Source organism: Patiria miniata, unplaced genomic scaffold (genome assembly GCF_015706575.1).
Source record: "Patiria miniata isolate m_02_andy unplaced genomic scaffold, ASM1570657v1 HiC_scaffold_29, whole genome shotgun sequence".
NCBI classification, from domain to species: Eukaryota; Metazoa; Echinodermata; class Asteroidea; order Valvatida; family Asterinidae; genus Patiria; species Patiria miniata.
The window spans coordinates 18,351,168-18,366,827 of NW_024037068.1; the positions used below are offsets into that span (position 1 = coordinate 18,351,168).

The 15,660-nt window shown below is 41.9% G+C and overlaps 2 protein-coding genes across 3 annotated transcripts in view; one reads left to right on the forward strand and one right to left on the reverse strand.

Moving 5' to 3' along the window:
• Positions 1-2,693: 2,693 nt before the first annotated feature.
• On the reverse strand, positions 2,694-6,908 carry LOC119736304. The gene is made up of 2 exons (XM_038210346.1): positions 6,723-6,908; positions 2,694-5,060 (listed from the first exon to the last, which is right to left on the reverse strand). Exon 2 carries the CDS (start codon positions 4,986-4,988, stop codon positions 3,582-3,584), a length of 1,407 nt encoding a protein of 468 aa, XP_038066274.1. The 5' UTR covers positions 4,989-5,060; positions 6,723-6,908; the 3' UTR covers positions 2,694-3,581.
• A 3,050-nt stretch (positions 6,909-9,958) lies between these two features.
• The window catches only part of LOC119736305 (fibrillin-1-like), a 43,313-nt gene continuing 37,611 nt past the window's right edge, over positions 9,959-15,660 (forward strand). The window contains exons 1-3 of one of the 2 annotated variants that reach the window (XM_038210347.1): positions 9,959-10,090; positions 11,356-11,463; positions 12,935-13,054. In XM_038210347.1, the coding sequence (XP_038066275.1) occupies positions 11,396-11,463; positions 12,935-13,054 (188 nt within the window). In that variant the 5' untranslated portion in view covers positions 9,959-10,090; positions 11,356-11,395. The remainder of the gene's footprint in view (positions 10,091-11,355; positions 11,464-12,934; positions 13,055-15,660) is intronic. The other variant, XM_038210348.1, reaches the window with a different exon arrangement.

Here is a 15,660-nt window from a genome sequence, read left to right on the forward strand (position 1 = left end):
CCCAGATCATGACGAGGGTCGGCCTCGAGTCTTAGCTCTTTGTTACTCATTGAGTTGACTGACTGAATGACTGACTGATTGATTGAATGATAGACTGATTGACTGAATTACCAACTGACTGACTGATACGTGTGAATGAGACTTGGTCACCTATCTCACTGACTGAGGTCATTTTCGTGGCTTCCACGTTCTGTATGACATGTATACATGTATGATATGCCTGTATATGGGCGAGGCATGATACGTCTATAACATTCAAGTTCATGTTCATGTATGTTTTGTATGTAACATCTATACAGGTACCTTGTACATGTATGTGCGATTAGTCAGGCGCAGCTTGTGTCGTGCACTTTCGATACAAACTATGCAGGCAATAAGTCAAGTCTCCATGCAAGCGGCGAACATGAATGTTCATCCCATTAAGACTACACGGTGAGTCTGAAAGAATAGTGACCAGGATTAATTATTTTCCCCTCAAAAGCAATGAAATTTGACACACAAATAGAGTACGTATTGAACGAGCATGGTCTTCCACACATCTGAGAAAAAGAATTGAAAAAGATCCTTATCAAAACTAGTATGAGTGTTTTACTATATGAACCAATTTTTACAGCTGTCCTGCAGTGGAGAATGTTTTTTTTAAGCTATTCAGCTGAGTGAGAACCAGAGATCCGAGACTACACACATCATTCAAATTCAAAATGAGTTTTAAAAAATGAGTCAAGACTGAAACATTAATTTTTACTGTCAGCTTTGTGTTTTTTATGTGAGGAAAAAAAGCAAGCAAGTAATTTCTGAAATGCAAATGATGATTTTTGCCTGTTTTCCTTGGCAAGCCTGAGTTTTTGTTAATTCATGGAGGTATAGGAAAACCCCATGGTTCATTGTTATAAAAGGGTATTCATCAATGCGTATCAGTGAAATATAGAGGGGCAGCTGAATTTTGAATTGAGTACTGGGCCTATGATGGAGAAGAAATTCTTTGACATTTTCAAAGTTACTGGTCAATAACATTATGTTCCTAATTCTTATGTACTTATTTTTAGTAAACTTGTTGTGAGCCGCATATCATGTCTTTTCAATATTTTTCTAACTCGGTCACTTTCCTTTTTACTCACCCTGTATGATTAGCTTATTCTATGACCGTTGAAGCCATAGACGCCTCGTCATTGACGTCATCTGAGGGCAGGTCTTTGGTCCTCTGTGATCAGTAGACGCAGTGTCTTTTCATTGTCAGTGATTTGAAAATGACAAAACCTGCCTTCGGTGAGGGCGCCCCGTGCAAGGGGTTTATTCTGAAACAATTCATGGAAGCAAACTTTCGGACATGCAATGATTGCAAGGTTAATTGCCTTTTGTCTTGTTTTCTAAACCTCGTCCAAGTTGCCTTTGTCTTCAGCTCTGCATGGTTTCATACTCTCGTAACACCAAAGAGTGAAAATTTACTCCCAACGAATTTTCAATCGGCTTCGACTGAAGCGATTCTTTTTGAGTCAAGAGTATAGTTGAGTACTTTTTCACTGTAAATCGTCGACTGATTCTATACAAGGTGAGTTGCCAAAAAAAAAAAGCCAATAGCAGGACCAATTTTTGAATGAAATATTTCCTTCAGCACTTTCAAAATCTAGGACATGAAAAGCCCAGTCATTAGTCTTTTAGTAGTACTTTGTAAGTCCATCATGCATGGATCACAAAAAACGTATTTGTTCTTTCAGCAAAATAATTCACATGCATCCCTATGAGAACTGTTCATTTTGCTGAAAGAACACTTACTTTTCTTTTGTGTTAAAAATTCCTAAAAAAAAATAGAGGAGTGATCGAAAGCTTAATGACTGGGCTTTCATATCCTAGATTTAAAAGTGCTACAGGCAAAACTTTATTCAAAAATTGGTCCTGCCATTTTTTTGTTTGTTTTTTTTTACTCACCCTGTATAACTTCACACGTTGAGTTTCAGAGAACATGGCTCCAAAATGACGCCATGCACGCTCCCTTCCCCCCCCCCCCCCCATCCATCCCCTCACACCCAACCCTGATTCCTTCTCTGCTCATTGTGCTCCAACTTGGAATCCTTTTAATTCCTCCGTTGTGTTTTCCCCACCCATGCATGCCCGTGTGTCCCTTGTTTGTTTTTGTACCCCTGTGATGTTGCCATGTGATGTTGCCTGATATAGGATCGAAATGTTAGACCCTCAAACCTTTTTATTCGAGTGGAAATTATAGAAACTTAGGTCTCGTATATCAAGATTTGGTGCTCATGAAGCAAATAATTATGGACCTACAGTGAGCAGGGATCTCTTCTTAAAGGTACGTGAAAATTCTCACTTTTCATTTCATTAGCCAACTCCTAGAACGTCACGAAGCACCAATAGAATGGATTCCAGCCCTAGTTATGTTTGATATAATGGTAACATTTTCGTTTATGAAAAGACAGGCCCAACAGCGCAGTGGTCCTCCGCGCCTAAGCTTCCTGGAGTATGGCCCAGGTTCGATTTCCTGCCCTGGTCCACATGTGGATTGGGCTCGGCTTATAACACTGCAATTTCTTCATTGCCTTCTCTCTATATGTATCATGCAGGCCTGCGAACCACAGTGCTGTATCGTGCGCTTTTGTGGAATCCTTGGTTTCATATAAAGAATATAAATAAAATAATAAGACTTATAAAGAGTGAATAATATATACACTGTCAACAAATTTACAAATAAAAATTAACTGTTCATGAATTTAATAATACATGTCTTGAATACATTCAAACAAAGTTCGGTGACAATTTTGGGCAATTTTAAATTTGCCCAAATGTCGGTATCAAACTACCGCAATTTGACAAACTTTTTGGACAGAATGTGTCCCGAAATGTTTGCAGTAAATCGGTATATATGTTGACCAACATTGGGAAAAATACCAACCCGATTGCCCAACCTTTCTGAGTTTACTACAGTTCATTAAAGGTCTGAACAGTAGCGAGGACGGCAGAAGGAAGGCCTCGAGCGATATATGGAATTCAGAATACAATTTCTTTTGAAAGGAAAAGATATTATGCCTCCTACAGTTTTACATTATTGACCTATTAATCAGTCTCGATAAACATGGACGGACCACTCTACCCTAGCCTTGAGAATCTATGCAAAGAGCGAATATTAAAACGCGGCCAGCGTATATCTTTAGAATACACGATTTGATGCCGATAATGATTCCAAGATTTTTTTGGAGGAAGCATGACCATCACCATCCCTGGCATTTCACGGCCTTCGACTATTGCATTTGGTTGCTATGATGCTTTGTTTTTCCTCTTCATTTTTTCAACTAACGAATACTGATAACCAAGTACCGGTACTGACTTTTACCCGGTACCAGTGCAGAAATAAGTGTGCAAAATGTTTTATGGACGGTCACATGGCAAGTCCAAAAGCCAACCATCGAACTTGTCAATTATTTTGGGTTTTTTTGTTAATCCATCTCCGTTTTAATTACCGAAAAAGTTAGATTTGTTTTACTCGGCGCGCTAATCGATGGTCAAAACTTCTGGGAACTGCTAACCTCCAAAAAATGATTATCCAATCGGACCAATTATCTGGACATTTATTAAATGCCCTCATCTGAGGTAGTATTCATGTTGATATCCATCTCTGATGTAAAACACTCAACTGTTGTAGAATCTTGTCCCATCAGCGATGACAGTGCGGCATTCCTTAGCTTTACCATCGACTCGTCTTTCACGCTAAAGTCTGGCAAAGAAAACCGTCGTGCTCTCAGATTGTCAGAGCGATAGTGGACCAATCGCAGCTCGGTGTGTGGGTCAGCTGATATGACGTCACCACCGAGTTTCACACTATGGATCTTGAAGTAGTGCACGTTGATTGGCCGGAGAATGTTCTTGTCGTGCCCTGTGTTTTGCAGTGTAGGCAATTTCGAGCGCCACCGATTGCGCTCGATGACCGAGTCGCCGCGCGGAGCGATACGTGGTGGATGGCCGAAAAACCAGTTTTGAATGCGCACGGCGGCCACGTGGTCGAATATGGACTCGCTCAGATAGTCGGTGATCACGTGAGTCCGGTTGGCGTCCATTGGTTGGATGTACTCGTCTACGTCAATCTTGATCATCCAATCAACGTCGTGCTTGTGTCTCCAGATGCAATCGTTCTCATGAGCTATCTGTACCTCCAGGTAAGTCTTGTACGGAGATACCGAGTGCGCCCAAGGAATGACAGTCACGAAGCCTTCATCGATAAAATCATTCAAAGTTCTTGTGAGGTTTGACTTTTCAACTTGTTCGTTATCGTAGATGAAGACGTGTTCCACACCCACGTATCTGTGGAAGGTCAGCCATTCGGGAATGAAACTATCGGCATTTTTTACCATTGTACAGATAGCAAGTTTGTATCGTTTCTCGGGCGAGACTCCTGACGTGCACACGGTCACGTTGACGTAGCTGGTATTGGTTGGCACCCGACGCAGGTTCAACCTGAACCGGGCGCGCCAGCGGAACGTGTCCGGAATCGGGCAGGTGAGAACCACCACGTACTGGGGGAAGTATCCCGAGCTCCGGCCGTCTCGGAGCACGTGAGTCCGGCTGACCTGACCATCTGGGAACTCACAGCGGAACTCGTCGCCGTGCCAGCGGTGTTTCAGCAGCTTCAGCCCCACGAATACCACCTGGCCCGAGATGGGATCGGAAAAGACCGAGTGAAGGTCCGGCATCCATAGAGACTGAAGCTTATCGCGCAGATAACAGGTGTGGTCCCCTTGCAAAGGATCACCACGAATGTAGAAGCTGTCATCCACTAAAAGCGCCCTCTTGTGTCGAGCGATGTCGTGGGGTCCAGGGGCCCGATGGTGCATACCGGAACCTGGGAGCACAATGTGGTTGAGGAAGAACACGTACATTGTTCCCGCTAGACAGAGAAGGGCAAAGCACTTGCTCATTGGGGTCGATGGCTGGGAGATGCTTAGGTGGCGCTGTTTCTTTGGAATTGGTGAAGTGGCTTCCATCTTCAAAGGAAAGTTGCTATCGACAAAAAGTCAATAGTAAACCCCAAACTTCACCTTATTACATAGTGCCACCTACAAGGAATATACAACCAAAACAAGTTGATATGGATCAATGGAAAATAATATGAAAAATAGTTGAAATAATCAATCCTAAAATCAATAAAACGGCAACATTCACTGGGGCAAACAAGTGTGCGCTTATAAAATGCATGATTGATGTTCGAATTCGGAAGGGGAAAACCTGAGACCCCGCCCCTTGATCCTTGATTATGACCCTGTGTTATTGGCATGCCATTGAAAAAAAAAATCGTAATTGGGAAAATAAATGACTTCAATGAAACTATTCATCAGATGGATTTTTGTTCTTTTGGTCGGGGTGATGTAAATTCAACATTATATTGCCCTGCACCGGCGTATAAACACTGACTACTCTGTGTGATAATAATGAAACTACATCTATTTCAATTGACATTTCGCACTTTAAGGAAAACTCCGTGTAAAGATGTTGACCGAACTCATTTTTGGCTTAAGGACTTTAACAGCATCGCTCGTGTTGACACAGTTTTGCTGTATGCAATCCCGGCATTCTCGACGAAAAAAAAAAAAACTTGCGTAAACCGCAGTGTTTACACAGTCTGACATTAGCTTCCTCCCGTGGCAATGCTTCACAATAGACCTAATGCGCAGCATTAGCCGCCATATTAGAGGGCAATGCCTTGGTTTTGCTGTGATATGCATGAGTGCACGTTTGGTGCATTCATTGTTACTGAATTGAAACAATATAAACATTATGATGACCGCTATTGTCTTGATTAGGCTAATGTATGAACTTCCTCCATGGTATGACCAACGTTATTTCCTGGACTCTGGAGCGAATGATTCCATAAGCCACTAAGTGCGCGCTCTAAAGCTGGCTGATCTCAAAAGTGATCAAGCACTTTTAACGAAAACTGATATCCAACACACACAAAATAATCCCGGGGAATGTACTTGTTCGCAAGGTTTTTATGTTAATTAAAAGAGCATGCCCTGGTCTTTACTGTACAAATAGTTTAAGGTCCAGGGCGTGTAAAACAGAATTGCAGCGTGGACGCCAATATCAGTACGAAACAAATAATTGTGTGCTACTCTGATCGTTAAGTTCACGATAAGTTTAAATACGGTGGCTTTGTTGCATGCCGAAGGCGAGCATGCCACGTAGCTGATTCGTCTATCGACAGCAGTAAGCATGACATCATCAATATGAATTGTGATGTGAACTGAGAATTACTCCGTCTGATAATATGATCTCTCTTTTTATCTCAGATATCCACACCGTACTACAATCCCTGGGCAAAATTATTAAGAAAATGTATACAAGACAGTTTAACCAGGAAGATGCAGTTTAACCAGGAAGATGATACAAGAATATAGAACGGTTGTTTGAAGTAAGAATAGTTTTGAGCAAAGAAGAGTTTACGTGTACGTTGAGGAAAAATCAATATGATGCTATTTACAAAAAAGATGAAGTAAGAAATCCTTCCATGTACTGTACAAATTTCATGAGCACTGTACAATTTCATGAAAAGCTTGTTTAAGAGATAATAATATTGTATTTTCATACTAGTTATTTTGTCTGTTCTTGATACCATTTGTGGACATCAATTTAACATCCCAGCAGTATCGCCTACGTGTTTGTCTCAGGTCAAAAAAAATACACCGAATACAACAACTTTAAACAAGAAAAATCCTCACCTTACGCTTACCGGCTGTTCAAAGCAGTCCACTATAAACGCGGCATGATGAGAAGAGTGTTAGACTCGGTTGATGAGTCTGAGAAAAGAAAAAAATCATAACCCAACGTATGCAGTTATATGGCGGGTTCTCATAACGTCTCGGTCCCCAACCCAGACCCCCTGTGTTAATAAGTACATTATCCTGAAGTTATTTAAGAAAACCAACTTGCTTAAGATGTGACGTAGATATGATAACCCCATCAGCCGATGGGGTGGGTCGAGCATCAAGAGGACGGCTGTTGCATGTTTCATGCTGATGCAAGGACCATCCAATTAGTGCATGAGCATATCATTGTTGGTGCTTCATCAAACAGTCGTACGGTAGTATTGGCAGAGCACCACAATGGCCGTGTGTACTAAAGGCGCGGAGCCTAAAAACACTTTCCTCTTGACAAAAGTTTGCCTTTCGGATCAGCCGACTGGCCAACATCATTAGAGGGAAGAGGTCACTGAGTTTCCACGCTTCATGCACGTGATTGCATGTGTAACGCTGATGAATGGGAAATTAGTACAAATTTAAATTAATTTTCCCGGCCGAAATCATCACATTTGCATGGCTTTTTGCGTCTTTATTTACTGTGGCGAGAAATTGAATGACCCTCAACAAATAGCTTGTTATCCAGCCACCACCGTTTTCCATTATTTAAACGGCGCCACCTTGCGACTAAGATGTTTCCCTTCCTCCAATGATGGTTTCAGTTGAGTGTCTGCTTTCCATGCGAGGCATTTAAATCATATTGTAGCGTACGGCCATTATGCGCCTATCAAATGTCCCCCCCCCCTCCCGCGCTGCCCCAGGTCCGATGTCGGGATTTGGTCACGTTTTTCATGCCCCAGGGTGGGGATTTTGGTCACTCAAATTACATTGTTACCATTGACGTGCTCAGTGGCGTAGCCAGGAATTTTTCACTGCATGGGGGGGGGGGGGGGCTGGACAATTTCATGGGGGGCATCATGTAGATCAATAATATTTTTTTAAGAAACTCAAAATCTCAGTGGGGGGGGGCGACTTGGGGGGGGGGCGACAAGGTTTCATGGGGGGCTGTCGCACCCCCCCCCCCCCCCCCCTGGCTACGCCACTGGACGTGCTACATGGAAATGCATTGACTAGTGCGCCCTACGTATATACGTATGTCGGGGCATGGTCGGTGATTGTCACTTAAATTTTGCCCGAGGGGTGGGAATTTTGTCACTTCGAAAGTGACAATCCCCACGTCTTGGATGGGGCACCCCGGGGGGGGGGGGGGATAATTGATAGGTCATAGGCGTAGCCAGCGGGGGTGGGGGGGGGGGGGTAAGGGGGGTATTAACCCCCCCCCCCCCATATTTTGTAAAGACTGCCTTTTTTTCCATTCAAATGCCCTTTTTTTTTCAACGGGCTTACCCCCCCCCCCCCCAATAATTCTTAAAGAGTGCCCTTTTTGTTTTACAAAGTGCCCTTTTTTCTGAACAAGTGTTTAAACTCCCCCCCCCCACAAAAATGACCGTACTACGACTCTGTAGGCGCATTACTTTTACGAGCATGTGCTCATTTTAATAACTTTTTTTTTTCAAATTATGTGCAAACGAAATAAGAAAGTCCGAATAAACAGCATTCATTCTACTTGTAAGTTCCCCATGTGACACCTGAATAGCAAATTGAAGATCTACTTTAAATTCACGTTTTCTATTTCAATTTCAAAGTGTCAAACTGTCAAATCTTTGATGCTTTGTTGCTTTGATGTAGCATAAGTTGTTAAGTAACCAGTCACTCCAGAACAAGAACGTAGAAACAACAACAAATGCTGAATATAATCAGATTAACAATAAGGGGAGAATGAGAGCGAAAAACGTGATGATTGTTCGTTTATGTTCTAGGGAAAAAATCAACGACACAGAGACAGTTCGTTACATGGCATACATCCGATTTTCATGAGAATTTAGGTTCATGTTCCATTTCTAGTGAGTAACCTCGTGACTGGACTGTTTATAGAGTAACAAAAGAGGGCGGTATTATCGTATCAATAATCAATTTGCACGGTATTGAAAAAGGAAATTGAAAATGTAGTACCCTCTGGGGACGAGGTTGGAATGCAGGATGAAAGTTTCCCATCCGTGGATTACTATCGTAAACGAGGTTGAAAATATGGTAAGGGACGGAGGCGGAGCCTCGCTGTAACTTAAGGCATGGACTATAGGCCTTTGCGTTTTTGAAAGCGCATTTAATATTGAAGTTGTATAATTATGGTATACGTGCTATTTCAAAATTTCGAGTTTCTTTTCCAAACGACATTTAAAGGAATGTTATGTCCTGCAAAAATTATTATTTTTGTTCTTGTTTTTGCAGGCCTTTAAACAGTTTTAAAAACATGGTTTAAAATGGCGCGCTGCAGTTCAGAAATTGCGCACAGTATTCATAACGAATTAGGAGTGTCCCCTGCTCAAAATTTTCAAAAGTTGAAAAGAATTAATTGATTATTGTTATGGGTCGATTTTTTTTATGCGATATCTTATTGGACAGCTCATAACTAATGTAGTGCTAGAAAATTTTCAGTTCAAAATCTATTATTCAAGGTGCCACACCCGAAAAGCACGTAGGCCTATACACAACTTTAAGAAGCATAAAATGTCGATAAAAGAGACATCCATTCAAGTTGTGAATTCAAATAAATTGCATGAACTTGGCAAAAATTTACATGTCTCTATTAAACATTTTTCCCCCAGAAAAAAAAAGAATTCAATATTATATCCAACAGACCAAGCGAGAGGGTTACATGTGAATATGTACAATTCAAACTACAGGAAATAACGCAGATATAATCCTTACTAAATCTTGTTATTGCAAAGACAAAGGCTTCATGATACGTGTTGCAATAAAATAATATAAATTGCCTCATTTTTGTGACGTGAAATCAAATCCGGGTATTGGCTTTCTCAGCAAACAGAAATGCAAGAAACATTGTAATTTTGGCGTTGTAGTTTCCTTATTCAAGTTGTAGTTTGTATTTTGGCACCAATTTTCGCGTGAGATCGCTTTGTTTGGTCAGGTAACAAGATATGACATATGTGCTTTCAATGTACTTTATCTATTTTGAAGTAAAACACACCAGCCGGATAAGTCTTTTTTCTTTTTTTCTTTTTATGAAGTTTCCTTTTTGATTTCCTTGTTTTTTTTCCCCTGGTGTCCTCAAGAAGTATATAAGCTTGTCGGCGTATAAATTCTCACAGTTCTTCGTACGGTTTGATCTTCGATGGATGCTGGTCTTCGGAGGAGGGAACTCTTTCGTGACGTCATCAACCAAAGTTCGCAACATTGACCGGTCGCCAGAGGAAAGGACAGAAATAAAGGTAAATTGTTCATATAAATTAATATTAATTCAGTGTGCCTGCCATCCCAAATAATCAAGGAGTTTTGTGTTGCGCTGACGGTAGGGTATCTGTTAAACAGTGAGTAGTTTGTAGAACAAGTCCAGTGAGTAAGAACAACTTTTCTCATTTTTACTTTTTGAGACCGTCTCTTCACATGGTGTATGCCAAAAATCCTGCGGCAGTTAAACTCTGCAGTGACACCGCTCCGGTCTCTTTCGACCAATAGGGTGACCACGATGCGCGCGCGCCCCATCTTTAAAGCTATAGTCCATCATTTGCAGCTATCCGAAAAGTAGCTGGCGTAATTATTGTTGAAAAACATATACTTGGTTGAAAGATAGTAAGGGGACTAAACTCCCTGTGAAATTATTCTTTCTGGCAAGCTGTCATTTTGAAGTAAACAACGAAAGAAGGCCTTTCCAACGGTGCTTCTTAAGACGCACCGTAGGAAAATTTAAATTTTAAAGCTGCATTCGGCTCAGCGAGAACGTGTCTCGGACGCTGAATTTAGGCGCAATTCAAAACATGATTCAGCAACTTTTGATCTGAAATTGCGATCCGAGAATGCTGTTTTTCTCAGAATATACAGCTGAAGCTGAGCTGAAACTTTATCAGGTTAGTTGTTCAGCACCCTTCTTTAGATTTTGAGCACTTTTGTTGCTTCAAACGAACAAAATGCACAAATTACAAATGATGGACTATAACTTTAAAGATAGAGTACATGTATATATCATTGCAGCTATCCAAACACTAAAACAGTAAATGACGGCATAATAAATTGTTGAAAAGCATACTTGATGTGAAGATAGTAATGGCAATGAACTCCCTGTGAAATTCATTGGTTCAGTGCGAAACATCTCGTATATAGCTGAAATCGGCTGAAGGTGAACGTGCCCCGCACGTTGATTTCGGGCGCAATTCGCTGATTTCAGGCGAAACGAATATTTGAAAAGAGGGTTCAACCAACGACAAACCATGCTAGCTACACTATTCTACAGAGGATATGATGTAGTGATCGTCTTCACGTTTTTTTTTTTTTGATGGGCCTATCAGTACTGAAAACAACATACCGGCGTCTTGGAATTGACACTATGCTACACCATCCTTTACAGGATGCTAATTGGTACTGAACTTGTACTTTTAAGATATCAATTTAGGGCCTCGTACTTGAGCAGTGCATAACGAATCAAAGATTGCTACCATTATTTTGTAACACATCTTCATTGATTATACCCTGCATGCAGAAAACTATCGAAATACGGCTCACACAGTGGTCAAGACGAGATGGACGCGTTACGATGCATCCTGGCAGTAGTGCTGATCTTATGTGTGGCAACAGCCGTCGAGTCAGCGTAAGAAAAAAAAAACTTTTTCCCCCACCGTACGGTGACTTTTTGGAATCTTTCATGTTCTATTTTGGCTTCGGCTTATCCCAGGACTTAGAATCGTTTTAATGGAACCCAACGAAAGAAACCTCTATGCTTAAGTTTTGTATTACAACCCGATGCCTTTCGGAAGCTGAAAATTGTCCCATATGGGGCAAGAGTTGGCCCTATATTTGTCCCAGGAGCCGAAGGCAAGACGAAGCCGATGTTTCGAAAACGAAACTTTTCAAGACGGGCCCATTATGGACCGATCCAGTAAGCACCGCCCCATGGTATTCTGACCAATCACAGCCGTGATTTATGTCCGTCCGACGTGCGTGCACAAAAAAGTGCAACATGCGTGCACGCGCGCGCGTATGGTGCGCGCGGAAGAAAAAAATGCAGTGTGGCATTGGAGTACGTGTTAATTTGTCCACGTGCGTGCGCAGTTGGGCGGGGCTTACTGGATCGGTCCATTCCATTTACCTGCTAAGAAGGAATTTAATTATACTGCTTGGTAAATGCATGTGCTACTTTCAAGTGGGTGCATGCTCAACCCTACCCTTTTTTGATAAGCTTCGCTTTGCAAAATCCAGAATTGCCCGACGACGTAGCCCTCAGAAAAGTATGGTGAAAACATTAAGTGGAAACTATTTGCTGTGGGAAAAAAACTTTTCCTATTTGGCCAAATATACGTACCCACATTAATGTTAGCAACTTGCTAACGAAAAGCCTGCATGCATATGCCTAGGTTTGAAAGGCTAAGCTCGGCTGTGACTGATATTTGGGTCCCTAACTGTGGAGATTCCAGCTCAACATGTCAGTCACTGTTTTCTTAAAGAAACATCACTAGTTTTGATAATTAAACAAGCGATTTTTAAAAACGTTTGATCGGAACGTAAAGGCAATGATAAAGCCCAACCGGAAACGAAGCCGAGCTTTGAGAAAGGGCCACCGTGTCTATTTTTTAGCCGTGGCGGCTACCTGACCTAAGATTCGTCAGACTCATAGGAGTTAACATCTTTTTGTTTGGCAACCAGACTATATGCATGGGTTAATAGGACATTTCTCACTCATCACTTATAATAATAATTATAACAGGTTCTTATATAGCGCTTTTAACTAAGATCAAAGCGCTTTACATTATTATTACCCCTAATCATTGGGCCAATTAAACATTCCATATACCATCTCAGCTCCCTGGGGAGTATACAGCTCGATGCTGCCTGTTAGGCGCAAGGAAGCTAATTCAATCACAATAACCATCACTGCCCTCATAGGTACCCATTTACTCCTGGGTGGAGAGAAGCAATGAGTGACAAAGTGCCTTGCCCAAGGGCACACGCATCATAACCCCGCCAGGACTCGAACCCACGGCCTGCAGCTTTACCCACAGACCACGAATCAGTGCCCTTAACCACGAGGCCACAGCACTCCAACTTTTTGTATTCATCCGCAGGGATAATAAATGTCGAACGGTATACAAGACGTGGGGAAGTGAGAAGTACACCTCGTACTACAAACAGCGTTACTCCGTGAGCTGTGGCTTTTGTGGATGGGCGCGGTGCACTAGATACAGGTAACTTCTATCAACCCACTAGAAATGATTACATGTGATTGGAGCCTATGATTGCTGATGTTCCCTAATTACGTGACACGGCCCCTATAACGTGATGCACTTTGATCTTTCGTCTTTAGTACCTTGCTAGCCTAGAGCACCATTTGTAACCCAAATTTCACACTAAGTAGAATTTCATCAAGCTCTGAACCTTTTTCCATTCATTAAGTCTTGAGTTTATTTACCCCCCCCCCCCAATATTTTGTAAAGACTGCCCTTTTCCATTGAAATGTTTTTTTTTCACCAGCGCATACCCCCTTCACAATATATTAATAAAGAGTGTCCTTCTTTTAGTTAACAATTAGTGCCCTTTTTCTGAACAATATTAAGTGCCCTTTTGAAGAAAAAAAAATGTCGTGGCTTTTTGTAGCAGCAGCCTTTACGGGTGCCTTTTTTTTTTTAATTGCGCCCATGTATCGCTCTGAAAAGCGCCATATATTGTCCGTTAGTTGTGTAATGCGCGTACTCATCGGCTTTGAACAGCACCCCTATCGACGGATGGTACCTGCCCCTCCCTCGCAAGAACAACTTTAAACGCCCAGTTTTTAAAGGATATGGTTGTGTGAAAGTTTTAATTCAACTTTTAAACGGTCTTTCCATTTAATAGATCTTCATTCAAAACGCATTGTGTAGACTAATTGGGCGAATTCCCGGGCCATAATGTCCTTTTTTAACACTATTAAACCAGCAATTAACTGAATTACTTTAAAGTTTGTCTACATGGGCGTCGCCAGGATTTTTTCAGCGGTGGGGGCGGGGGGGGGGGGGGGGGCGGGAGGGGGGGGGGAGAGCAAAGGAAATTTGCCCCAAAAATTCATTAACTTTTTCATTATGATATTCTCAGTTTATCATTTTTCCGAACGTGAGCAGGTGAGCATTTGCCCTCCCTCCATCAAATTAATAGCAAAATGGCTTCGCCCCTCTTTTTCCTCTTTTTTTTTTTCGTTTTCCACTGGGGGCAACCGCCCCCCCCCCCCCCCCCCCGCGACGCCCATGTTTGTCAACAAGGAGATTTGGCAACGTACACTGCATGCCTTGAGAAACGTCGAAGTGCGCCACCGTGACGTTTATATTAGGGGTGAAAATGTGAAATTAAAATGTGAAAAAAGTTGTGAAAATTGAGAAATTGTGGAAAAACTAAATATAGAAAATGTGAAATTTTTAACAAGAATTTCACTCACCGATCGAGGTCACAGAACTTTAACTTTTAAGAAACGTTACTAGGCGCCGACTTCGTTGGTTGTCGATTGAGGGCGCGCGTAGCAGCGCTATTGCCAGGGAGACCGTTTTAGCCGATTTTCGGCTAACTTTGACAGAATTTTTCGTTAAAAAACGAATTTGACAAAAAATTTGACAGAATGGATTTTTTTTTCAGATTTCTGGCAAAATTCTGCAAATTTGGTTATTTGACAGAAAAACAGCAAATTTGAACCAGTACATTTGTTTAAAAAAAGCTTCAATCCTTTCAAGCAAATCCTTGCATAATGGGACAGGTTGGCTGTTCACTGGGAAGCGGACTTCGTCGTGGCCGGATTCGCGTTTTGCCCGAAATTTACCAATAATTTCACAACATATTTATGATGACCGTAGTACGTAGCGAATGACTAGTACGTTTCGTACGACTGCGTCTGGGCCGTACAGTACGTACTAGCGCAAGCTACAGAGCTTGCGATAGTACTGTACGGCCAGACGCAGTCGGGCTAGATGACTAGATACCAATCTGCATGTGATTTTAAAGCTATAGTCCATCATTTGCAGCTATCCGAAAAGTAGCTGGCGTAATTATTGTTGAAAAACATACTTAGTTGAAAGATAGTAAGGGGACTAAACTCCCTGTGAAATTATTCTTTCTGGCAAGCTGTCATTTTGAAGTAATCAACGAAAGAAGGCCTTTCCAACGGTACTTCTTAAGACGCACCGTAGGAAAATTTAAATTACTGAGTTCGTTTTGTTATTCGGCGAAGCGCGCGCAAGCATTGACACGACGCACACGCACCTCCGGTTGCTATAATTCGTCAGATCAGTGCGCGACATCGCGTATAGCTGCATTCGGCTCAGCGAGAACCACTGATCTCTATATAAAGACTGGATAGCTAATAAAGAGCCGCACAATGTACGAATTTGACGCCATATTGGTGAGACCGGCTGGTGATCTACAAAGGACAAGTTGCCGTCTTTATAGACAGCTTGATTTCTTTTGTAACGTCGCGGCTCACTTGACTTATATTTTGGCCACCACCACTGACCAACTGACCAAGGTTTACTACAATTTTTCTAACGTAGTGGTTACTTTTATAATGCCGCAAATCACTTTTTCGGCGTTTTTGAAATAATAATCACTACGGAAATGTGTTCCTTTTAGAACATCATAATATGTGTACGTGACCAAAATGCGCGTCAACTGTTGATACAACGCGCGCGTATTTTACGCGTAGAACGTTCGTATTATACGCGGCCATCTTCGTGAGACCGGGGGCGAATTGGTCAATATGCAAAGTCTACTGCGTGAATGTTGTATGCATATCCGCTATCCAGTCTTTATATAGAGATCAGTGGCGAGAACGTGT